General features: G+C 36.7%; 1 protein-coding gene across 1 annotated transcript; it reads left to right on the top strand.

The window, feature by feature from the left end:
• The first annotated feature begins 10760 nt into the window (after window positions 1–10760).
• On the top strand, window positions 10761–25818 carry LOC145982840 (uncharacterized). Its single transcript, XM_083116201.1, has 3 exons — window positions 10761–10848; window positions 16833–20111; window positions 22181–25818. Exons 1-3 carry the CDS (start codon window positions 10761–10763, stop codon window positions 22579–22581), a joined length of 3768 nt encoding a protein of 1255 aa, XP_082972327.1. The 3' UTR covers window positions 22582–25818.
• The last annotated feature ends 1252 nt before the right edge of the window (window positions 25819–27070 follow it).

Below are 27070 nucleotides of genomic sequence, written 5' to 3'. Positions count from 1 at the left end.
ATTTCCCCAATCATATCTCGCAACAATGCATGTTAATTACGCTCTTTCATACATAGTGAAATAAATGTGAATTGGGTTTAAGCTCGTTTTACATCAAGTTTTGTCCCTCAAAGGTAAAATTCATCGACAGGCCACACACTGGATTCAGTAACCGGGCTGGGAAAGTGGCGAAAAATTACATTATTTTGTTCATAATTTCATTGCATGCACTTGTACATGTAGTTTTTATCACATTATGAGTTTGTAACTGAAAGGAGTGTTCTTTTCTGGTTTAGAGTTATTAAATACTTTTCTTGGTTTGCGAGATTTTTGCAACTTACAGATGTATTTAAACGATTGGATTAAGATCAATGTCTTGTACGGAAACTTTCTAAATGCACGTGGAATAACCAATTCTTTGTAGATTTTGCATATGACAAAATAACCGCAAAATAACAATTAACGTAGAAAATCTGTTAGGGATTGGAGTTATTATTTACTAATTTGCTATTCGCCCACTAAAATAGTCCGAAGTCTTGGTCTCCGGTTCGATGGAAACTTCCATAGTAAATAAGGTAGCCTAACAAGTAGTATACATTTCGTAGAAAGCAATATGGACACAAGAGTTCTAGTTTTTGTTTTAAGTCCACTTTATGCACAACTGGAGACCGGACCTACAATTTAAAGTGGGATCCGAATCCCTTCAGGATATGGAACCTGTGACCCCTTGATTTCAAGGCGACGACGATACCATTCGGCCATCGGGGAGAACATGGACACAAGAAATTCATTAAAGTTGATCATCTGAGCTACTCGTAAGTTCCTCTCTTTTTCACAGATTACTTGGGCTGTATATTTTATCAACACTCAATTGTCATCCTCCTTCCCGCACACCCAGTGGATCGGATCTCACGTTACCAGTCCCAAATAGCATTACTGTGCATAAAGTGAACTTAAAACTCCAACTCAATCAATCAATCTTTCCCGCGCAGTACTGCATTCTTGCAGGCCAACGAGTCTGGCGCCTGGAAAGACAGTCAAGATAATTCTCTGTGTTTGTGTTTAGGCGATGTATATTTCTTCCTTCATCACTTTCATCTAATCATTCAATCTCATCGTCCCCTCAGGGCCTACCCCGTAGTGTAGTGGCAGCGTCGTCGCCTTGTAATCAAGGAGTCCCGGGTTCGGTAGCCGGTGGAGGCACGTAGTTGTTCGGATCCCACTTTAAATCCAGTTTCGATTAGCCTTACTGTGCATAAAGTAGACTTAAAACACTAAATCAACAAAATCGTCGTCCCCTCAGTCAGGATTAGCAGAAATGCGACGTAAAACATGACACATCAATCAAATCAGACACAGTTTACTTTTCCACAAATTTTATTTCACTACTTCATAGCACTTTGGAACTTGAAGTAATAATTTCAATTTCACAATATTTAATTTTTGGATCAAGGCATCTACTAACTACGTTGTATTCTGTAAGTCTCAGATATTTGACTGTAAGTGAACAAAGGATTTAATCCTCAGGCAATTCAATTCTCCTCTCAAATATACCCATCTTCTGTTATGATGAAATGACACTGTTTCTGTGAGTTTAGTCTGTATATTTTCTCTCCGATAACATAAGCTGTCGTTTTGTAATGAAGGAGCTCCGGGTTCAATCTCAGTTGAAGAAAAATGCAAACCGATTATACCCCCACTTTAAAGTGTGGCCTATCTGAGCATTATAATGGACTTTAAGAACCGAAAACGTTTTCTGATTCTTCTGTGAGATATTTGATTTTTTCTTTCTACTTCAATTGTATGTTCAAATATTGTTCAATTCTTTTCCTGAATTTCTGATGCTTGTAAAATCTAAACACTTCTAACCGTGCCTGATTAAAGTCTCTAACGCCTCCGGCTAAATATTTCCTTTCACCCCCTCACTCCTTTGAATTCTATGTAAGTTAATCGCAAGAAAATCACATAAATGCGTAACTGGCAGGGAGAACTTGTGTGTAGAAAGATAACTTCTAAAGAAGTTAGCCACTCTTTATCGACTCAATAATTCTACAGTTCCCTTTCACACCTATATCTGTTCTAACTGTTGAATCAAAATTTAATACCCTTCTTACCCCTCTATATGTAGTTTCAGTTTTAACTTTTAGGTCCAATGATTAGTTTTACTCTTCATAATTTTAAAATATTCCAAGTATCCCCTTTTTATTATGTGTCCTTTTCAAAGTATTTTTTTCTCCAGTGGAGGCTTGGAGCTGAAGCCCTTAGACCCTTAAATCCGGACCTTATGATACCGAACATAATTTTGCTACTTCTATCAAACTGACGCCTGGCTACATCCTATTAATCATCGAAGTTCATTAGATCACAATTTTTGTTTCAAGCCCTCTTTTGCTTTCCAATAACAAAGTTAAAGGAAGATGAAAGAAAAGTTTAAATTAATTTAATTGAACAGGATATTTATTCCAACTTTCGTAAAGTTATTCACTAAACAAATATTTGACTAAAGGACAGCTATGCTTGTGGTGGGATGATAAGTTGTTATGATGGGATGAGAAGTTGTTATTATTTCAAGGACCGAAAATATTCAAAAGCAAAATATTAACAAGGAAAACACCAGAATTCCACATTCTGATTTTCATAGTGTTTATGTTTATTAGATTTGATCGGGTGGCCAAATGGGTGAGCAGAGCAATCTTTGGGTGGGCGGCCCACCCCTGTCGTCGTCTCTGTTTCAGTGCTACGAACGTTCAAGAGAGGCTGTTTTGCCAACCTAACATTTATGATGTTGCTTCCTGTGGTGAAATCGTGCGTGCCAGTTTGCAAGGAACACACAATCATACCTCGAATATTATGTTTCTTACCTTTACAGATGAAGAGAAATAACAAGTTAGGTCCTTATGTATTTTTTAAGGCTTTCAGAATTTTTATATCTCACACATAGGTATTTGCTTGGTTTCGTCGAAAAGTGTTCCATGACTTAACGGCTTAACGTGTTAGAAGAATACTTTCTGTCGATTCCATGATGTTATTTGAAAGCTCCAAACAAACCGAAATGTCTGGCGCCACTGTTACGTGCTCGGTCCAAAGTGCAAACTTTTGATCCGAATGGCCCGTGCTCACTTTTGCGTCATTTGGTCTTTGTGGCATCCACGTCTTGCCAAGTAACGTTTGAGCATTCAAATTTGCACCATTGACTAATGATTTTGTTGAAAGATCATTTTCAGCAAATAAGGTGGATAACATGAAAAAGATTGTTATGTATTCACGGTGCCACTATAGGATCACGAAAAGCATCAACTATAATTCTCGGTTTTGAAGGCTCGAAATAGACCGGAGGGAACCGGTACGGTTTTCCGGTTAGTGAATATCTGTAAACTTTCCGTCCCGTCTTGTCAGGTATTGCAAGGGGCCGTTCCGGCTTTCTCCAATTGAACATTCATCAAGGCTTTGCCCAACTTAATCAGAAGATCTGCTCACGCCTAGAGTCAATTCTAAATCGAATACATTTTTGGGGGACATAATTAACAACTAGACAATCAATTCAACAGATTGTTATTGCCAACACTGATAATAAAAACACAAATGTAAGGTTGTTTTACTGCAGTTAAGCCTACAGCAATTTAACCCATAGTAATATATTTCCAACATATCACACTCAAAATTCTAGAATTGTGGTGTGAATCTTTGTCTGAAGAAGACCCTGTTATAGGATGGAAAAGTTACGTTTATAGTGTATCTTTTACAATAAATTTTGCCATGATCAGCGTTTGACTGTTTTATTAAACATTGAAACAAGGCTTAACAGTGTTACCATATTTTCAAGGTCAAGTCTTCTTAAAATCATCAGTTGTTGCAGTTGCCCTATAGATGGCGACGGTCCTGTCCAGTCGATACGAGCCACATTTCGTTTATTTCCTCTAATCATTGGCGGCGATTGGGTTCCAAAACCGGGGAGCAATGTGTCAAAACTGGGGAGGGAGGGAAGACAGTATATTTCCATTTGTAGATAAGGTTTAGCATAAGGCAAAACTCGCCCCCTCTAATCGTCGCCACTGTCTCTAATCATAAAAAGCCGTTGGAGTTATTGTTTCTCTTCAGGGTGAGCAAAACCGCTTAATAGTGTTTTATTTTGTATCTGTTTTCCAACCGGTACTGAGAAGCAGGAGCGCCGAAACGGGGGGGGAGCAGGGAGCCCCCCCAAAAAAAACTTCGCTTGCAACTGAACCTGTAAGGGGCCCAATGTTTCATTTTGGAACAACGCATTGTTTGGGTGATGAAAATTTCATAAAATAACAGGATTCTGTGTGAGAACATTTTTGTTCCTTATTTTCATAAGTTTTCCAATTCGAATTATTTATTCTATTTATGATCGTAAAACTTTTGCACACAGGAACTTTGCAAAGAGGCGGTAAATTATGCAGGATTTTCATCTGAAATGGGTAAGTCAACAATGTTGAGTCTATCAGCCAGCTGAGTCTTTATAGTGTCCAGCATGCCTGTGCATTTACTCTATTTCTGTATTTCATGTTTCGAGTACACAGTCAATGTAGGGAAAAAACGCATGGTACGTATATTATTTTGATTTAAACTTTGAAAATATAGTATCCACTTCTTGTGGAGGCCCTTCATCCAATATTAAACCTTTTTGGCCCAACAAGATACCTAGCTCTTGCTTCGTCAATTTCAAGGACAATACAGTAATAGGGACTTGTTCTCTCTGCTCTTGAACTTACGAAGAAAGATGGCAGCAGAATGGCTTGTGGACTATTTAAATGTTTCACAAAAGAAAACACTATTCTCAGCCTGGGAATTTCTTATTTATATTAAACTCCAAAAAGAATAGTAGTAATCGATCAATCTCTTTATAGTGTCAATCAAAAGTTACATATTGTGTTGAATAATTATGCAATCAAAATACAGTTAATTTTTGTCCAGCTAATAAAGTTTCATGTACCATGATATATATGTTTTATTTTCAGAGTGAGTTAATAGTAATTGCAATTTCTTTAAATATTTTTCTCAAGTGTGTCCCTACTACTGTAAAAAAAACTTTCCCCCACCCCCGCGCTGCAAAGGGAAAAAGTCTGTATTTATGCTCTGCTCAGCTTTGGGCCTCCGCAAATATCGGAAGAAATCGGCACCTATGCTAAGAAGGCGAACAGCGCCGAAATCTTGCCCGCTCCACTCCACCCTTCTCAACCTCCTTTTCGCGCAGGTTGGTGTGTAGACCAGGGGTTCCATTACTTTCTAGCTCAGGGACGGCGACAGGGATGGGCACGGGTGGGCGAGCGCCCACCCAAAAATTCCTGTGCCCACCCGCTTGCCCACTTGGGATATGTGAATGTTTCAATAAATAAGTGTATTCTGGTATTCATTACACGTATATTTTACTCATGAATATTATCTATACTAGAAATGTTCACATATCATCATCCCATAAAAAGCTGTCTTAACTTTATCATTAGAAAGCAAAAGGAATTACTAGAGATTTTGAAACAAAAAAGCTGTGATCATTTGAATACTTCTATGATTAGAAGCAGCTACTAGGTTAGGAGGTGCAAAATTATGCAGGGTATGATCATGATGAGGTCAGGATTTAGGTGACTTTGAGGGCTGCATCTCTGGGCCTTCACTGGGAAAAAAATGCTTGGAAAAGTACCACATAAAGAAAAAAATGAGGTACTTCGGATGTGATGAAGAAATGTAGAAATACGTATAACTAACCACCTCATGTAGCTTGGCGAAAAGTTATAACTGAAACTGTGGAGGGGATTGGGGTGGGGTCTTGGTGTTGTAAGCTCCGGGCCTTCACATAGCCTATATAAATTCCGGCCTGCGTATGATTAAAATAATCTCTAAATAAACAAATAAAACCCCATCTTACCGTTGCTTCCTCCAGCAACACAATAAATTATTTCGACTTTTTAATTAGGTCTACATTGAAATTCCAGAAGTGTATTTTTTTTATTTCATTACAATTTTTACTTACATGTCATCTTCAAATATCTACATGGTTTACAAAATAACAACTTTGGACCGAAGTGTATAAATTTTGATGTAACAGTTATCTGGGTATGGGAAAATCTGCAGAATTATTGAATTAATAATGGGTGGCTACTTCTATTTAGAAATCTTCGTTCCTCACATAAATTTAACCTATCAGTTACGTAATCATGCGATTTTTCTTGTGATGAGCTTACGTAGAATTAAAAGAAGAAGAAGTTGGTAGGAAAGCTTTGTTTTGAGGGCGTCAGAGAACTAACCAATCACGATGATAATGGTTTAAACTGTAGAAGCATCAGATGTTCAGCCGAAAAGGTCAACAGAATCTGTAGATGAAGATGAAGTAAAGAAAAAAGGTAATATCACGAAGTATCCAATATAACATTTTGTTTCTTTGTTCTTAAATCCACTTTTATGTTCGGATAGGCTAATCGGGACTGTTTAAAGTTTAAAGTTTAAAGTGGAGTCCGATCCACCAGGGGAGGGGGCAGTTCAACCCAGAACTTCTTTATTTATTTATTTATTTATTTATTTGTCTCTTATTTATTGTTATTTATTTATTTTCTCATTTCATGTGAAAGTGCATTCCAGTCCCTAACCACTGATACAGTAAAAGAGTTACTAAAAATTCAGTTTTGTGAGTTTTAATTGTCAGAAGATTGGAACTTTGGGATCTTTTGTATGATAACTCTGGGTTTCCTTAGGGAAGCAATCTGCCTGTGAGATATAAAGGACTTACTGTATAAAGTATTTTATTTTCTTCCGTTGACCCTTGATTAAAAGAGCATTATAAGGCGAAAACATTATGCCAGTGAAGAAAAAATATATACAGAAAGAACTCAAGGGGAAGGTGTCATCTTATCACCACAGAAGATGCTTTCATTTAAGAGGGTGTATTGCCAGAGGGAAGCATTTAAGACTTTCGGAAAACAACGTTATTGTTCACGGAGATAGCTGCCTTGATCCAACAATATAACACTGTGAAATTGAAACTACCACCTAAACTTTGGAAGGGGTATGAACTAATGCAACTCCACTTTTGTAAGAGTAAATTGTTGCTGATTCGCCTGATTTGTTCATGTGAAGTCACTTTTCTGCTAATTTTGGCTAAGGGCGGCGATGAGGTTCAATGGTGATTAGATGAAAGTGACGAAGGGCGAAAACAAATACACGCAGACACTGAAAATACAACACCCCACAAGTTATTATTTTTAGTGTGGTTTCAGGCGCCAGAGACTCGTTCGCCTGCAAGATTAAAGTTTCCAGGGTATACTGGGTAGGATAGAGGTTGACATTTGAGTGTGTTCGAAAAGGTCGCGCCATACAACCCAAGTCGTCTGTGAAAAAGAGATGAATTACCGGGTAAAGTGATCAATTTCGATGAATTCCTTGTGTCGAAAATCACATTCTACAAATGTAAACTATTTGTTACCAGTGGCGAAGCGTGACATTTTTACGTAGCTAGTCATCGCAAGATTTGCCAAATTGCAAGAAAATTTTATGAAATATATTTTTATTTCCATAAAGTTTAAAATCTAGGGGGAGAATTGCCCCCTTGCATGTGCTGGAAAAAAAATGCAAGAAATATATGAAAAATAATTCCATCATGAGTATCATTTTGTCCTGCTACTCTTAGATTTTGCTAGCTTTGCGTTTTTTACTTCAATGTTTAACCCACTAGATTGGTTTCCGTCCAGGATTGGGGGCAATGCCTCCCCTGCCCTCCTGTGGTTGCCCCACTGTTTTCGGAGATATATATATATAAAACAAGAAACTGACATCTACTTATGACTTGATTACCCAACGAGATTGTTCACCTTGCTGGTCTGCTGATGTGTGCTTCACATTCCCCTCAACATGTTTACATGTAATCGGATACCATGAGCAAGTGGTAGCAGTGGAGAGAATAGTTCAAACCGAAAAACATCGGCTGAAATTATATTTCCCCGCCATAATGTAATCACAGTTACCTCCTCCATAGACATAACACTAAGACATAGTGGATTTTTAAGCCATAATATAGTGGAAAAGGCTAGGATTGGATTCCAACAGTCTAAGCTTCTGCTATGTTTGAATTGAATTGAATTGTTGTTATAAGTCCACTTTATGCACAGAATGGCTAATCGGGACTGGACCTAAAGTTTAAAGTTTGATCCGAACCACTGTGTCATGTGCCTCCACCGTCTGCTATGTTTGGTTTTACTTGGACGGAACTGTCACAAAATTCAAAGAAACGTACTTTAAGCACACATAAGCTAATCGGGACTGGACCTACAGTTTAAAGTGGGATCCGAACAACCATGTGCTTTCACCAGGTATCAGACTGACTGACTAATATTTCAAAGGTTGTCTGTGACAAGTAGTTCAATAGTTATTTTTAAAGTTTTTTTTTGGGGGGGGGGTATTAAAACGTTTTTTCGTTATATTACAAAAGCTTATATACGTAGTTCGAATCCAGAGAGGGGGCCGCGAGGCGGTGCTTGTGCACCCCTTAATTTTCTTCCGCACCCCCTACATCAACTGAACAACTGAAAACACTAACCCTTCGAGTTTCATATTATGTCATATCATATTGAGCGCCGAATGTTAGGTACTGAAGTAAACCATTATTATTGTATGGAACAGGCAAGCACTGAAAGAGATGCCGATGTACATACTTTCCTGTACTGGTGGCAGCCTCTATAAAAAATAAAAATCAGCGGCCTTTTTTTTCTTTTGTCAGCATTGTTGTTATGAATTTTTTCTTCTTTTATTTCTTAAAGTGGTCTGTTCGTGGTTTTTGATAATGCCTATAGCTTAATGTGAGTTATGTTGATTTTTCTTCTTTCTTGCATTGTTGATAAACGGTTTATTTTTCGCATACTTGTTCTTGCTCACACTGGACCAAGAATGTCAGCTGCATTCAAGTCAGTGTGCAATGTGCGTTTTGTCCTGAAGTGGCATACAATGTACTATGTATTTTGTACCTCCAATGGTTACATTGAAAAGGTTTACAAATTGTGTTTTTAGAGGCAAGGATGATTTTATTTTGTATTTCACTACTTGCGTAGTTCAATAAGAGACTGCTAAGTGTATCTGATTGTTTACACTTTATGACCATTTTCTTGGAATATAAGACTTTGTACATATCATCATGGACGTCCAGGGGGAGGGCAAGGGTAAATGAATGTCAATCTAAAGTTATATTTATATTTTGTATATTTATATTTGTATATATATATATATATATATATATATATATATATATATATATATTTACATTTATGTATATTTTACACATACAATTTAATTTCAGTCAGTAATTTATGTTAATTAGTGGCGGTGATTGGGGGTGCAGTTACTTTTATTACAACTTACTTACATTGGTGATAATTTTTAGGGTAAAATGTTAAGAAATATAATGATTCGTTTGGAGAAGAAGGTGGTAAGAAGACGACGGTCGCCGACGTATACGGCTACATGATGATATAATGGTTAAAATTAATTTATTTCATTGTTTGTTTGGTTTACTAGTAATGACTATATCTACTCGACAACGCACACCTAAAAGTGAGTTGAATACTCAGTTATTGCAGATCCAGTGGCCTTATATTAATTAATCTTAGTACAAAATCAAGCAGAAAATGAATAACACATAATAAAATAAAATATTCCTTTGGGGTAATTCTACACGTACGTGTATTTTCATAATTTTATGTCTTGTCCCCCAATTATTATGATTTTTTTTTCGCTCAATGAATTGGGAATAGGGCTGCAGCAGCTTCCCCCCCCCCCCACCCGGTGGACCTTGACTATATCCTCCGGATTCACTCTCGTAAAGAAAAAAAATATTTTTTAATGGTAGATAGTAGGGAATTCCCAATTTCTCACCCCTCTCCCTCCAAATACATGCACATTTTATTGTCATATCGAATACCTATGCTCACTGCCAAACGGAAACCTTACTTCTACATTTGATGAAAAATTAGCGTCTGAATATTTTTCCCATCTTTTTCTTTATATATGAACTGAAAAAAATTACGTATATGTTCAAAAATTTCGATGGTGCGGTTGAACCACGTTACTCCGCTGTGGACACTCTTGACAGCCTGTGCGCGGGTGTTCAACGGGAAATCCTTGTAAAAGGTAAAGGTAAAGTGCTCCCCTGTGCATAGCACCATGCCATGAAGGCATATAGGGGGTGTGATTGTAACGCCCCACACTTTCTTGATCCGGTCGTGAGTGGGGGTGATGTGATCAGCATCACGCCCCTGACCGCCTTTACCCCCCAGGGTTTCCCTCAGGTACCCATGTTATTCGACGCTGGGTGGGCGCCGGGGCCGCTTCCATCCCGGATTTGAACCGGCCGGGGATCGAACCCGGGACCTTTAGCATGGTAGTCAGACGCGTTACCGACTGAGGCACCGCGGCCACCTTGTACTACTAACAAATATAATAAATATATTGTGAACAATGCATTTTTGCTTGTTGTAACACTGACGTCTTAACACAGCAGAAACTTTCTTCTCTGTCAATTGTGGAAATCGAGTATTAAATGTTCATGTAGTTGGCAACATGTAATTCGTGGGAGGTAAGGCGGGTTTTTTAAACCGCCAAATATTTTGCGCGCACTATTGAGTCCATTGCTTCGGTGAGAGGGCAGTCGTGCCGTGTGTGTGATAGGTGAAGTTGCAAACATGAGACAAAATAATAAACGGAACTTCAAGGTAATGAAGCCTATTTCAGTGCGATTCAAAGAAGATGGTGTTATTTACAAATGTACTGCAGCGAGAGTTAAGATGAAGAATAAGAAGTTGTCTGTTGGTGAAGTGCATGATGTTCGCTGGATCGACGGACAGTTCTATAAAGCTACAATTTTGGAGATAGGTAAGTGTCTTGTTCTTTTCACTGTTTTTATATTAATTCTTTAATTTTTAGCAATAATAACACATAACACGAGCATATCTGGGTTAATATAATTATAATTTTCAGTGGGTCAGAACTTATGACTATTTGCAGTTGCGCCTTATAACTATTTACAGAAAAAAAACTTGTTTGGAATCAAGTTGTCATCCTTGAATAGCATTTGTTCGACTGGGCCTAGGTTATTTTATTAATCAAGTTGACATATGACTGTCGTTTTATTGCAGAGGCTATGGAAATAGCGAGTGGTGTTGCACCCAGAGAAGGAATTTCGTTTAGTTCCCTGACAATTGGGGTCGAAACGTGACCAGGATGAGAATAATACAAAATTGTGTATGCGGGAGGCAAGGGGGGTGGGGGGGGGCAACTACTGGTCAAAGTTAAAGGTTATGCTGATTATATTCATACTTTTAAAGCGTTAAAAATCCTAGGCATAGATTTACCTCTGTTAGGTTAAATTATAACCCGTGAAGAAATATGGCTGATAAGGCAGGTACAAACTGCAGTTTGTTAACGTAAAGGCTGAGGGAGTTCATGTGATTTTGGCTGATTAAAATAAAAGAAGGGAAATGTTTGAAACGTTTTAATAGTATTGTAAAAAGTAGCCCTTTTCAAAATTACATTACGAATTTTCTTAAGCACGCTTACAAACTCGGCACATAGAGTGCGAAAGGTTGTCACAAATTATTAAAAATATTTGCTTTCAATTTAGAATCTCGACGTTGAAACCCTGTTGACAGGTATATTGGAATATTTTCTTCCACTAGATAGAAAGGCAATTCTATTTTTTGGATACGTAATTTTAAGGAATTGGGTCCATATTGGAGTTTCTCATTGGGAAAATTGATTAACGAACGTTTAACCGAATACATGGGTAGAAGAGTATCATGTTTTCCAGTAGACGTTGCTCTTCCTTTGTGAAACAGAGTTTAGAAAAATAAAGCTGTTTTGTGATGAAATGCAAGTGCTTGTAACCCTGAAGGGACCAATCTCAAGCTGTCATAATTTTCTCGGTTATGTCTCACGTTTATAAACAACAGCTGACTGCTTGGGTATTGCTTTCATTTTTGACCTTGACAAAGACGCAACAGAAAACTCTCGATATTCCTGTCTGCGTTCTAATGCTACGCTATCCACCGAAGAATACTTCTCTAACATTTTTTTTTTTTTTAATGTTAACCGGTCATTTTTGTTTCACATGTCAAGAAATGCTCTTTTCACTTTTCATCTGCCTTGCTTGCAGTATTGTACAGTCACTAGCAAATATAAGAACAGGCGGATTGTCAAGCACTATTGTCGTTCTTTTTTCTTCTTTATAGCATGCTTTTTAACGAATGGGATTGTGCTGTTGCTGCAGCAGATATTGCATTCTGTCTATTGTTTTTTTTTTTAACTTCAAATTGCGACAAATTGCTAATGAACATGATGGTTGATAATATGGGTAGTACATCCTTTGTCACAAAAGTTCCAGGACTGAGCTCGTAAAAAATAATTGATTCAACTTACGGACTAATGGTCCTAGGTCTTGTCAAATCTTGTCGGCTATCTATGCACAGCCGCTCCCGTTTCTGGAGGTCAAGGAAGCAAGCAGAGAAAGCTTCATCTGGAATGCTTCTCAGCACATCTGTCACAGCCGTTTGGATTGCTGCAATATCTTCATCTTGACGCTTCCATTTGAGCGGCGTTTTCACACTGGGAACGGGCCTCCCCGATGACGCAGTGGTAGCGTCGTCACCTTTCAATCAAAGGATCCCGGGTTCGATACCTGGTGGAGGTACATAGTGGTTCGGATTCCACTTTAAACTATAGGTCCAGTCCCGATTAGCTTAATGTGTATAAAGAGGGCTTAAAACGCCAACTTAATCAATCAATCACACGGCCAAACAAAAGAAATCACACGGCGACAGTACGGGTTAATATGGGTGATGTGGTAGAGGAGGAATACGATGATTGGCCAGATATTCCTGGACTGATAAAGCAGTATGGGCCCTGCATTGTTGCGCAATAAGAACCACTGCCCTGATGTGCACAAATCAGGCCGGATTGCTGGACGCAAAACGTTTCAGGACGTCAATATAAACGTCTTGGTTTATCTTTTGTCCTTCATGCAGATATTCATGATGCACCAAACCTTTAACATCAAAAAATGCGATAGCTTCTGTAGCTTTCTGATAATCCCACCTTCCTCCCAAACAAGTTTAACACCGTAATGGTATTTCCAAGGTTTTTTTCCATAACAAATTTCAAAACTTTCCAAAAAAGAAAATAAGATCAATAAATAGCCACTAGTTATATTTATTACTATCATCCAGAAATATGGACAATTAATTCTACATCTGAAAAGCACGCATTTGTTCATCATATTCTCTTCTTTTGACAAAATTTGCAGAATTGTTGTTCAAGGAGTTTCTATCTGAATGTTTTTCTTTCATGTACGAAGTTCTAGAAATTTGATACAAATGAATCAATACAAATTCGGAACAAGTGAATCCATAGAGGTCGTTCTGGGCCCATTTCCAATTGGATAGATTGGAAAAATTAGACGAGATCTAAAAAGAATATAACATTAAAATGTGTTTGGATACCTGATTTAATTAACGTTTTTCAGTTATACCGTTAGGTTAACCGCGATAGTGGACGTGCGTATGATAGCCAGGGAAGAGGCAAGGTTATGTGTAGTACGTTAGTGTAATTACATACAGAGAATAAAATATAACTTGGAAAATCAGAGTTTACATCCTTGTAGTTCAGTTGTAGGAGAGTTGAAGAGGGTTGAGCAAGTGACTCAACAACGGCTGCATTTGTAGCGGCCACAGCTTTTATACTTTTCGTGAATCGCAAATTGAAAGAACGACATCAATAACTACAAGCCCTCTAAGTTACATATTCGCCTACACATCGGACAGCAAGAGTTTCGTGAATTGTTCTGCAAGTCCAATTCTAATTTTGCCAGTATCGATCAGCTTTAGTGCAGAAACTGAAGCAATTAAGAGCCAAGAAAACGACGGATCATCCGTTATTTAGTGCTACATTTAATTCAATAAATCTATTTGGAATGAGTCCTTCCAATGTCTCTAGGTTTACGTCTTGTTTACAGAAGAAATTAAAAAGAATATGAAACAGAAGTATCACACCTACGTATTTTGTTAATAGGGCTTAGTTTGTTTGTTGGAAGTACAACGGTTCAGAAAAAAAAAACAGAGGAGGATATGAAGAACAGATGCGTGTTCCACAGACGTTGAACCTATTTATATGAATGGTGAAGTTAGTACCCTCCAAATCAAAACACGTTCATGAGCTGTTGTTCAGAATCACCACAAAGCTTTAGCTTTATGTTTGAGCATGATGTAAATTGTGTAACTGAGAAAAGTGAGAGGCTTCCGTGACGTCATAATTGATAATATCTCAAGGATGTCAGCTGCTTTTGAGAAACGAAAAACTAGACCTGTTAAAAATTAACTTCGTTCTGGGACATGGGGCTGTTCGCTGCTACGGTATGGGATTAATTCCTTAAGTACCTCTAGTACAAATACTGCAATTTTGAACATTGACGATACAGTTTGAATAAAATATGCCATATAATATTTTATACTAGAAGTATGTAGTTTCTACAAATTTTGTTAGAATATTCGGAGGTTAACGTTTTTCGTATTTTGTTCTGAACCATATTTATATAATCTTATCATCACTAACTTGTTTAGAAATGTGTATTCCACTCCCTTTACGAAACCGTATTTAATTGTACGATGTTTCACTCATTTTGAACAATTTTCTCAAAACGTTTTCAGAGAGACATATCATTCCAACAGACAAAGTAACAGTAATAGGTTTAGTAGGGTGGGTGGAAAATGTTAGACAAAATAACGCGAGGATATTTCATCGGCTGCTTCTTTACATTTCTTTCTTAGGTACTCTTGTACCCCCCCCCCCCTTCCCAGTTCTTCACACTGATTCTGAATGATTTACGGAGCATTTTTCATGTTTCCGAGAACTCTTCTTTTTCTAACATCCTTTATCTTTATACTTAATTACGTAGTTGAGCATACTTACCATCGTCCTCTGTGGCCTTTGTAGGGAGGCTATAATAGAGGCGATGTGATCACACCAGATTCCAGATTCCCCGCAGGTACCCATTAATGAGAAACTGGATGATTGATTGATTGAGTTGGTGTTTTAAGTCCACTTTGTGCACAGTAAGGCTAATCGGGACTGGACCTACAGTTTAAAGTGGGATCCGAACCACTATGTGCCTCGACCGGGAATCGAACCCGAGACCCCTTGGAGAAACTGGATGAGTCCCAGAGCCACTCGTGCTGGGAGTTAGCTAGAAAATTCGCATCTGAAATCACCCATGCTGGGAATAAATCCCGGCTTTCCTACGTGGCAGCCAGACACCCTTCCGACTGAGCCACCGAGTCGAATTTGCAAGAAAGAACAGAAGTTAATAATAAAGCAAGCACTGCAAAAATAATAGTATTTTCGGTCATTTACAATATATTGCCATTCAGACCTCCATACAAATACGTTAAACTGTGATTTTACTTGTACAGGAGCATAAAATCAACAACGACGCCAGGGAAAAGTGACAAGAGAAGCAGCAGGCGCAAAGACGGAGGGGGGTTACGCTTGAAATTGCATTTTATATACTTCTAAATATCACTTGTATTAAGGTTAAAAATTCACTTTGGAAATATGAAAACCCCAAAGAAAATTGGGTTTTCTACTGAGGGGCTCCACCCACAGCTTTTTTCCAGGCGCCGTCACTGCATAAAGCAAATTTTACACTTTAAAGCAGTGCTTTATTTTGAGTACTAATCAGTGAAGCTGAGGAGAAGTTTCCCACTGCGTATTCTTCCGCCTGCCTGTCTGCCAGTCCGTGTCAACTAGCCGTATCTCAGAAATTACCAGAGCTCCAAATACGAAACTTGATAGGTTGATAAACCTAAGAAATACCAGCAAAAAGCATCATAGATCATCTCGATCCGAGCACCGTCTTTCCGTGAGGGACAATCGAAGTCACGTTACGTGCCGATATCTCAGAAACTGTTAATGCTACGTAATAAAATGTAATAGATCATCTCGATATAAGTTATCTGAATCGACATATCCGTCTGTCTGTGGTAGCAAATAAATCGAAAGTCAACAATCTATATATTTTTAACATTACGATATCACCGGAATTATTAGAGCTAGAAATTTGAAACTTGGTAAAAACTGAAACATCTTGGAAATACGCACCTGATGTAGTATATACGTTCTCGATTGGGCTATCCATTTGATTTTTGTAGTCAACAGTCGAAACCGATTGATAAATATATGGTAGTCAGAAAAATTATTGGAAATGAAAATAGAATTTGATGCACTGGCAGACCTACTCAATACTACTCTGAAGTGACATAAATAATATGAAGGTCCACGTATATAAGGGGGAAGGGGAGGGTCAAACAATTGAAACTCAACAATCAATATATATTTGACCGTTGAGATCCTGGAATTACTGAAACATGTAATACGTGCAATTTTGTGTTCTGAAGGCCATGTTGAACAGTCACTTCTTTCGTGAAAATGTTCTCTATTGATCCGCCCATTATCCGTTCTATTTAACAATCAAACTAACCGATATCTCTTTATTAGAGATACAAATAGAGTAGTCTGACTGTTTATAAGTTTAACCGTGGATATAACATGTTCTGATTAGTACCCATTAAGCACATCACGGTAAGATTGTGAATGCTGCTCCAACTTGATTTAAGTATTTAACAAAGTTCTCTTCGGAAAGGAAATCTGATAAAATTGGGGAATATAACCCTCCCGGTATCCCTCTCTGGTTACGCTTGTTTTCTATTTTACATAATATATAATGTTATACAATATCGCATAGAAATATTAATTACGAAGAGAAAGACGTAGTCATTTCTCAAGAAATGTTGATTTCATTAGTTTCTAAGGTGAACAAATTGTTAATATTTTTACAGGACCATCTCTGGATGACGGTGAAGAAGAAGACTCTGCCAGCAGACAGCATGCTCAAGTGACATTGGAAAGTACTGTGAAGCAAACATCTAAGAAGAGAAAATTCGAAAACATACAAATGTCACAGACAGTGAACAATTCTCCTGTAGAAGAGAGAACTGAAATATCTAGTACTGAACATGTAGTAAATGGAATTGAAAATTCTTACCAACAAAGGCAATCTTGTAAAGCAACTGCGTGTGATGAGGTGAAACGTCCGAATTATCAACCGGATTTGACAGAGATAAGCAAAGCAAAACATTTAGATAATAACCACAGAGTGGAAAATGCAATTATTTCATGTTCAAGGGAAACTGAGTGGCGTGAATGTCAAACAGACGTATATACATCCAATGCAAACAACGTACCATCTGTGAATGAAGATAAAGAAGAAGAATGGATCAACAGAAATGCTCAAGAGGCATTACAAACGTCTAAGAAGAGAAAATTGGAAGATATGCAATTGCCACATGTGGAGACAGTGAACAATTCTCCTTTACAAGATAAAACTGAAATATCTAGTACTGAACATGAAAATTCCTACCAACAAAGGCAATCTTGTAAAGCAACTGCGTGTGATGGGGTAAAACGTCCGAATTATCAACCGGATTTGACAGAGAAAAGCAAAGTAACACATTTAGCTAATAACCACAGAGTGGAAAATGCAATTATTTTATGTTCAAGGGAAACTGAGTGGTGTGAATGGCAAGAAAATATAAAGGTATCAAATTCTAACAGTATACCTATTGCAAATAATCAGTTTGAAATGGAAGACTACTCAAAGTGTTCTGATAGAAACAAAGAATATGCAAAGAAAAATATAATTGGAAACATTTCATCAAGAATAGAGAAGGATAAAACAAGGATGGTAGAAAGAATGCAACAAAATCGCAAAACAAGTAAAATTCAACAAATAAATAGATCTTTGAGACAAAAACATTTATCGTCGTCCGTGGGAAAATTTAAGAAGAGCAGTACTAATAAACACAACGGAAAAAAGGTAGAAGTGTGTACAACAATCAAGCAAAGGTCAGGCAAATCAGAGAGACTTAATTTTAATGATCAGAAATCTACATGCAGAGAGACAGCTCCATCCTTTCCAAAATTATCGGAATTTAGAAAAACAGCTATATATAAGAAAGGAAACATGGTGGTGGATGTGCTTTCTGTGGAAAATACAACAACAAACGAAGCTGGGTCATCCCTTCATGATGACTTACAATTGCAAGGAAGAGAACATGTTCAATCAACCAATCGTGTCTTGGAAAGTAACGAGGTCGAGGAAGATTCTTCAATAGACTTAACTCCTTCAGAATCTGAATATCTTCCAGACACAGATAATTCTGATACTGAAATTGAAAATTGTCTTGAATCAACTAAGAAAAATAAAGCCTTGGCGTCAGTTAATTCTGATAAGGAGAGTAAAAAGTGTAGTTATAGCGATACTTGTAATAGATCAAAGAGGATTAATGAAGAAGACACTTTGTCTTCCAGTAGTGACACGTTGGAAGTAGATATTACGAGAAAGAATGGAACTAAAAGAATATTTAATAAGAGACAACATTGTTTTTACTGTGGAGATACAATGATAAAACTTTCACGGCACCTACACAGAAAGCACATAGATGAATTAGACGTCAAGGCAGCTTTTGCATTTCCTAAGAACTCAAAGGAACGAAAGGAAGCCTTAACATTACTTAGGAACCGTGGAAATTATACTCACAATGTTGAAGTTGTGAAAAATAAGAAAGGAAAACTCATTGTTAATAGAAGGCCATATATCCAATTAGCAACACCAGAATATTTGCCATGCGAATATTGCTTCACATTGCTTGTAAAATCTAATATCTGGAGACACAAGAAAATTTGTAAATTTGCTCCGAAAAATGGACCACCTTCCAAGTATCGCCACCAAGCACGCGCTTCGCTACTGATGCCCATTTCATCAGTAGCCACTGAAGGTCTGAAGGAGAATGTTCTTGGTAGGATGGTTCAGGACAGAGTATCTCTAGTGGTTCGAAATGATGAATTGATTCTCAAATTAGGAAGCCGACTGCACAATATCCATGGTCACCTAAAACATATGCACAGTACCATCAGTAGCAAAATGAGAGAACTCGGAAGGTTTTTGATAGAAATTAGAAAACTTGACAATACAATAATCACACTACGAGACTGTATTTCACCTGCAAAATTTAAAAGTGTGATTCAAGCTGTACGTATTCTTTGTGGTTTCCAGGGAGAATCTAATACATATAAAGCTCCCTCCTTAGCACTGAAAATTGGCAATTCCCTATCTGAGACGGCAAAGATAATGAAGGCCGACGCTATAATAACTCATGATATACAAATGAAGGAGAATGCAGATGATTTCCTTCATTTGATGACATCTGAATGGAATGTTGAAATTTCAAGGAATGCCTTGAAAACTTTGGAGGAAAAGAAATGGAATACGGATGTTTTGCTGCCACTAAGAGACGATCTGCTAAAACTACAGTCGTATCTTAAGAAGGCCAAACAGGACCTCACACAGAAGATGAAAGACAATCCCGATGAATATACATGGACTTCGCTCTGTCAGGTTGTGTTAACGTACCTCATATTATTCAATCGGAGAAGAGTTGGTGAAGTTCAAAGACTGTTAACAGAAACTTACACTAAGCACAGGGTAAATAATAAATTTAATGAAGATGTATTCAACAGCTTAACTGATCTGGAAAAGAAATTGTGTCAGTCTTTAATAAGAATAGAAATACGTGGGAAGAGAGGCCGAGGCGTTCCTTTATTTCTAACACCTGGCATTGACGAATGCATGCAAATATTAATCCATACTAGAACAGTTGGAAACATCCGTGAAAGTAATCCGTATTTCTTTGCCATTCCTTCAACCCAAGATAGTTGTGTGAGGGCACACGATTGCCTAAGAAAGTTTTCTCAGGAATGTGGAGCAAAGAACCCAGCTGCATTAAGATCTACACGTTTAAGGAAACATATTGCAACCATGTCCCAATTGCTTAATCTGAAGGACTGTGAACTGGACCAAATCGCGAGACATATGGGACACGATATTCAGATCCACAGAGAATATTACAGATTGCCAGAGTCAACTGTGCAGCTCGCCAGTGTCAGCAAATTACTCCTTACATTGGATCAGAGAGGAGGACTAGAAGAGTGCAGGGGCAAATCACTGAGCGAGCTTGATGTTCAACTCCCAGGTATGAATACCACATTTATAATATATTTCACTTATGTTATATTTGTAGCATGGACTAAGTTTCCACTCGCAATATACTCACAATTCCATATTATTTTACTATCATCGTACCTTCAACAACATAAAACTTATGCATGCCTTTAAGTTCTAGATGCTAATTTTGGTTATTTTACTACACTTTGCAGCCACTTGGGGTAATCGCGATGATAAAGGAATGAAATAGATGACGGGACAAACACACACTCATGTATTGACCAGGATTTGAATCTGGAACCCCTTACGTCATAGCGCGATATGTACACCATTTCGCCACGGGCGCGGAACATGTTAGATGATGTCACATTCATTGATTACATTGATTCAGTCAGGTTTGGCAACGATAAAAAGAACGAATGACTATAGCCACTATTCTTAAAAAGAACTATTTCTATTCTTACGTTACACGAATGTAATTCCAAGAACACATGTTTGAAAACCTGAGTGTTGATCATACGTATTCCTTTCCTTTGTTACAATCAATAGGTAACACTTTGAGAGCCTTGCCCAACTCACCGACTGCTGTTCATACTTCCACTTGCTCTCAGCAGAGGTGGGAGTCACGTGTGGTCAGTACGACGAACCCCCCAGCCTGTGCAGGCTTCCGTGATCGGATTAGGCTACTCATCCATAGTTCGCCTGTTTGACACCGGTCTCATTCTGTTAATGACTCTGTTTCACAATATTAATTGAAAGTTATTGTTATTTTCAGACTTCGAGGGGGGAGGTTATCATCTTTGTAGCATAATTTACTTAAAATGAAAATCGAGACCAACTTTTATTTATAATATATACATACAAAATATCAAGTAATTATACGTTGAATGCAGGGATATCAAATATGTAAATGATTTTCGTTTTTACAAATAATCGTTACTTTATACAATGATCAGAGTACCATTTCTCAAAATTCTTATTCTGTATCAGACATATATATACATGCACATGCACACACTCCCATAATTTTGGTTTGCAAGTCATTGGTAAAAATTTAGATTATTTTTAGGCAATATATCTAATAATTTCAAATTCATCTTTTCCTTTGAATCTTCTAAATCACGCGACAGTGTTCCATTTTCGGATGATTAGGAAACCTCGATTCATGTACTCTTCAATGAATATTTCCTTTCATATAGTGTAGAAAGATTTACAATTTTCCAAATTACCACATAAATTTATAAACCCATGGAATGGGTATATTTAGGGCTGGTTTTTTTGTATTATTTTTTCAAGAATTTCGTGAAAAATATATGAAATATCGTGTTTATAGTTAAAAATATGGCAGTAATTTCGTGAAAATTTCGTGGTAATTTTTAATGCCATGCACTTATACATAATGTTACTAAATCAATGAATTATTAATTTATACAAGGCTTAATGTTTGCAACATTTATGGGAAAATAAGCTTAAAAATAGTAAATAATAAATTTCACCTTCTGAAAATCAGCCTTACTCAGTTATATTTATATTTTAGAAAAAGTGGAATGTACAAAACAATCTGTCTCTCATTTACTTTCATTCATAAAACAACATAAAAAATAATAAACTTTCAGGTTACTGTGCCTTTCCAAATGATTTCTCATTCCTTTGCAGCCAACATCTTCAAATCGAATATATTTCTTAAAAAGAAATTTGTAAAAAATGCCATTTTTTCGTTTTTATCGTAAAAATGAAAATGTTCGCAGAAACGGTAAATTTCGCTAAAATTCGCGACAAAATTACAGCCGTGAATCAGTCACATTTGTTATAAATCGTGCATATACTACTTGCTGCGTCTCTCCGTTACATTTCGGGTTTATCGCTAATAACAAAAAAAAAAAAAAACCCTGGGCGTATTGTTATTTTTGGAGCAGGAATACATGTGTTGAAATTTCAATGAAATTATGTTTATAATTTATAGTCATTCATTACGCTGACGTTGATTTTATATCATACACGTCCCGTCCTATGGTATCTTAAATTCAATTTTCAGTTAGAAAATTGTTACCTTTCTTACATGTACACAATTAATAAAAATCACTTTTCATTTGACAGATATGGTCAGCAATGAAAGATTTGAGGAACTACAAGGCAATATTTGCAATAGCGTTGAAGAACGTTTATCTGAAACAAGTGAGGAACATACAGATATGCATACATTTGCTGAAAGTCATCCTGAAATAGAAAACATTTTTAAAAAGAAGAGAAAGCCATCTAAAAAGAAGTGGTGGTCAAGAGAGGAAGTAGAAGTAGTGTCGAACTTTTTCAAGAGGCATTTAGTTAGGGAAATAATTCCCAAGAAGGATGAGTGTGAGAGGTGTATTCAAGAAAGTAATGGGATCCTAAAAGATAGAGAATGGAAGGGTGTCAAGTATTTTATTTATTCCAGAATAACTCAGAACAAGAAATTTAAACTCAAACAATTCTCAAGTAAATCTGAATTTGAAAGAAACTAGAAAGTATTTTCATGTTTTATTAAAAGAATCAGTTAACAATGAATCTCTCATGTGATTGATGCATTTTATACACAAGTTTAAGGAATAAATTGAGAGTAAATATAATGTTTATATTGTCCGACGCATAGTCAGAAAGAGAATAACATAATGCTCAATTGCACAGTTTTCTAAAATTATAGAAAGAAAAATTATTTTAAAATAGCAAATAATTAATGGTTGTTTTTGTAGAGTGTGAACAACTACTTCTGATCTTTGTTAGAATTGTGATAAGAAAAAAAATATTTGCAGTCACCAAATTTTTATTTCGTTAATTTTAATATTTATTGTCACAAATATCACGTGCTTGAATGCAAACGTTCATACATGGTTGCAGTTGCAATTGTAGAAAATTGCTAAATATTGACAAGCAACACCAACTGCAGTGAATGGAGGAGTTAAGAACTCTTGCAGAAGAAATAAAAACTATTAGAGTTTCTCTCTCACATGAAGCTAGTGTTCTTTTTGCATTAAATTGAGAACTTTCTATACGCACAAGCGATATTTCTATAGGAGTGTAATATTAAATTATTAAAACAAATGTTTAAATTCTTTTTTATGTCCATAGTTCATTAATCTTCAATCCAACATGAAACTGTAAATTAATATCATATGGCAGAGAATTTTGTGTAAACACATAGAAGAATATCTTGTGTTGCTATGATAAATAAGTGTGCATTTTGGTACAATAAGATTCACCATTCTGCGCCATAAAAAGTAAAAAATACTCCTCATTGTAGCTTTTGTTAGGAATAATTTATTCCTAATTTGTTTGCAATTAGTTATTTCTATAATGTGTGTAAAAAAACTTGCTTTGAGTAAAGCGTTTCTAAAGCAAATATTCATAGCTACATGTATTCATATAACTTAGTATTTTTTAAATGTTAATTCATCAGATATTTCTAAATATAATAAAAGCCTGCCTATTAATAATGTTTTCCCTTTCAAATTTGAGATGTAAGGTACGTAATGTTAAGTAATTCACTAGAAGTGAAGAGGGAATTACAATATTACTATATCCTATTAGTCAACCAATGCAATAGAGCGCTCTATAGTCCGATATTAATAGTTAAACGCAGCATGGGGTTCTACGCGAATGTCACAGTCACAGATTTTCTTTAATTTTAACTTATGTTTTGGGACAATAAGTATTTACCTTCAAAATGTGAGTCTTGATGTTGTGAAATAAGAATAATCACGAACTGCTACAACATCTAAAAACCTCGTGGTAATAATTAGTTTTCAATTGCTTAGTTTATGTAAGTGTGTTTACAAAATGTCTTACTCCAAATACAGAATTTATTGGGGCAAATATTCATTCATCCGTTCACATAATTTTGTAACTTTTTATATTGTGTTCGCAAGGTGATTTTTTAAAAATATAAACGTGTATGTTACTTACAAGTGTCATAGTCTACCTACATCTGATCTTGTCATACAATGTTTACATAATATCTCTACTTTGAATGATGATAGAAGTTACTAGAAATTGATACGTGTGTATCGGAAGTGTCGATTTTAGAAAATATACAGGGTGGCTCAAAAAGTCATTTAACACTCCCGGTACAAGGCCACTGTAGCGCGCAACTTGGAAATGGTGATGACCAATCGTTATCAGGCCAAGGGGGAACCACATTGACGCTACCCACGTGGTCGGCGGCCATTTTGATGTCTTCCATCTTGAATTCAACTTCAGAATTTTAAATGGGAAGGGGGTGATATGATATATCAAAGCAGGCTAGAATTTCACGAGAAATGCAATGGTGAAGGTTTTTTCGATGTATCTTTAACCAGTAAAAAGTTATGACTGAATTCTTGTACCAATTTACTCCTTTTCGAGGTGTTAGAAAAATGCCTTAAAATTTGTTTATAATGCATCAAGATCAAAGTGATGTCTAGGGAGAAAAGTTCACATGCCATTGCACAAGATTTTAATCGGATACATCCACATAGAGCTGCGTATTATGAATGGTTGTCGCGAACAATTTACAGTGTGACGCTTCCATTAAATGAAAAGTCCTTCACAGTGACAAGGCTAATGTTTATGATCATAAGGAAGTTCATAAACTGAATATTCGACCCTTGTCATCTGATAACTAACGTTGGACAGAAACTGCTTCACAACGTTCCCATAGTGTTCTGGTGTTCCTCGCTATTGAAAAAAAAACCTGTAAAAAGTACCTTCTTCCATAAGCAAGGATGAAAAAACCTGTTTATTTAACAATTCCAAGTAGCCCTAAGCACTTAAGGTTCCGTTGATAGAAAATTGACTAACCAGTCGTGTTCCACACAGCACGGCACACCATTAACTTACCAGCACTAACCATTCAGCTTTGATCTGTCGAAAATGGGTTATCAGATAAAAAAGCATCGAATATTCTGTTTATGAACTTCCTTATGAACATAAACATTAGCCTTGTCACTGTGAAGGACTTTTCATTTAATGGAAGCGTCACACTGTAATTCTTCGCGACAACCATTCATAATGCACAGCTCATCATGGATGTATCCGATTAAAATCTTGTGCAGTGGCATGCGAACTTCTCTCCCTAGACGTCTCTTTGATCTCGATGCATTACCGATGAGCTAAACAAATTTTAAGGCATTTTTCTAACACCTCGAAAAGGAGTAAATTGGTACCAAAATTCAGTCATAACTTTTTACTTGTTAAAGATCCATAAAAAAAAACCTCCACCATTGCATTTCTCGTGAAATTCTAGCCTGATTTGATATATCATATCACCCCCTTCCCATTTAAAATTCTGAAGTTGAATTCAAGATGTCGAACATCAAGATGGCCGCCGACCATGCGGGTGGTGTCAATGTGGTACCCTCTTGGCTTGATAACGATTGGTCATCACCATTTTCATGTTGCGCGCTGCAGTGGCTTTGTACCGAGGGTGTTAAGTGACTTTTTGAGACACCCTGTATATGATTCGTAGTGATATTGAAAAGATGTAATATTACATAAAGAAACTAGCAATATTGTATAATTTGTTGAAAGGTACAATTTCAAAATGAAAGGTAGACATTATTCTGTATTTGCTCTATGTATATGCCATATATGTAACATTCAATCACTTAAATAAGTGTTTATTGTGCATTCTGATATTAATAGTTTAACAATGTTCTACATAATATGTAAATTAACTTCAGAGCTAGCATTAAAAAAATCCTATGGAATATACACGGAATTAAATTCCTTAAGGAAATTATGGGTTTTATTGCACAATGGATATCACTATACCTTGCTTTAACAATTTGTGAAACCTTTGAAGTAGAGTAGTGCTGGAAGAGGGTTTCTCTCGAGCGCCAAATAGTTCGTACGGACGACGCTGGATAGCGTACGGAATTGAGATCAGCTTCGCTCGAGCTAATAACTCTAAAAACGAGTGATATAACCATATATTTGTAGTAGTGGACCCTTAAATATGCATCGTAAGGTGAGAGACGCATTGAAATTGAAACGTAAGTAAACATTGTAATTATCTCCTTGATAAAATGTATATGGTATTTGAAAATGAAACATATGGTTATGGGCTGAAACTGAAAGCACAGTTATTTTACATACATGTGTCTACGTTTATTGTCAGATTAAAATGTTATTCCATTGTAAACACTCGAGCGTGGGAGCCTCGAACAAGTACGAGCGAGAGAAAGTAGTTCCCACAGTACTCTACACTCGACCCTGCAGTATGGCTGTGGGATTTGTTGAACTTAAAGATGTCCAAAATACCAACCAACATGACGTATTATTGCATTTTAGTTTGGACATAGAAACTATGTAAGATAGAAAAATCGCAATGCCTACCTAATAGAAGTATGTAGCAGCATACAGCGTAAAGGATGTCGATATCCATTTGTGTATTAGTATCAAACAATCCATGGGCAACCATTGAAATCTCATTAATTTTTGATATCTTTGATAATTTTTTATCTCACATTTGAAGACACAGATTGAGCGAGACATAAAATATGTTATAATACCATATCATGTAATACAACTTTCAGTACACAAAATGTTATATTTGAATGTCCAACAGTTTCCGATCAAATAGAAGGAATTTATTGTTTGGATAATTGACTAACGGAAGGAACCAAAAGAGAACATTTTGACGAGAGAAATTTATGTTCAACGCGTCCTCTCGCACACCAAATTACACGTTTTGGGACTTTATTGAATTCCAATACACAAAAGATTAAACATCTTTCGTTTTGTCGATTCTAATAGAGAAGAGGACACATAGAATGAAGTCCCTACAGACCTACTTCTCGATAACACCAATGCTACCTTCTATTCACAAAATTAATCAGGTGAAATTCATGATATTGATATGTTGTTTTTTAAGTCCACTTTATGCACAGTAAGGCTAATCGGGACTGGACGTACAGTTTAAAGTGGGATCCGAACCACTTGTGCCTCCACCGGGTATCGAACCCGGGACCCCTTGAT

Source organism: Lepisma saccharinum, unplaced genomic scaffold (genome assembly GCF_977018435.1).
Source record: "Lepisma saccharinum unplaced genomic scaffold, izLepSacc3.1 HAP1_SCAFFOLD_449, whole genome shotgun sequence".
In the NCBI taxonomy this organism is placed as follows: Eukaryota; Metazoa; Arthropoda; class Insecta; order Zygentoma; family Lepismatidae; genus Lepisma; species Lepisma saccharinum.
This window is presented reverse-complemented; position numbering and strand designations above follow the sequence as displayed.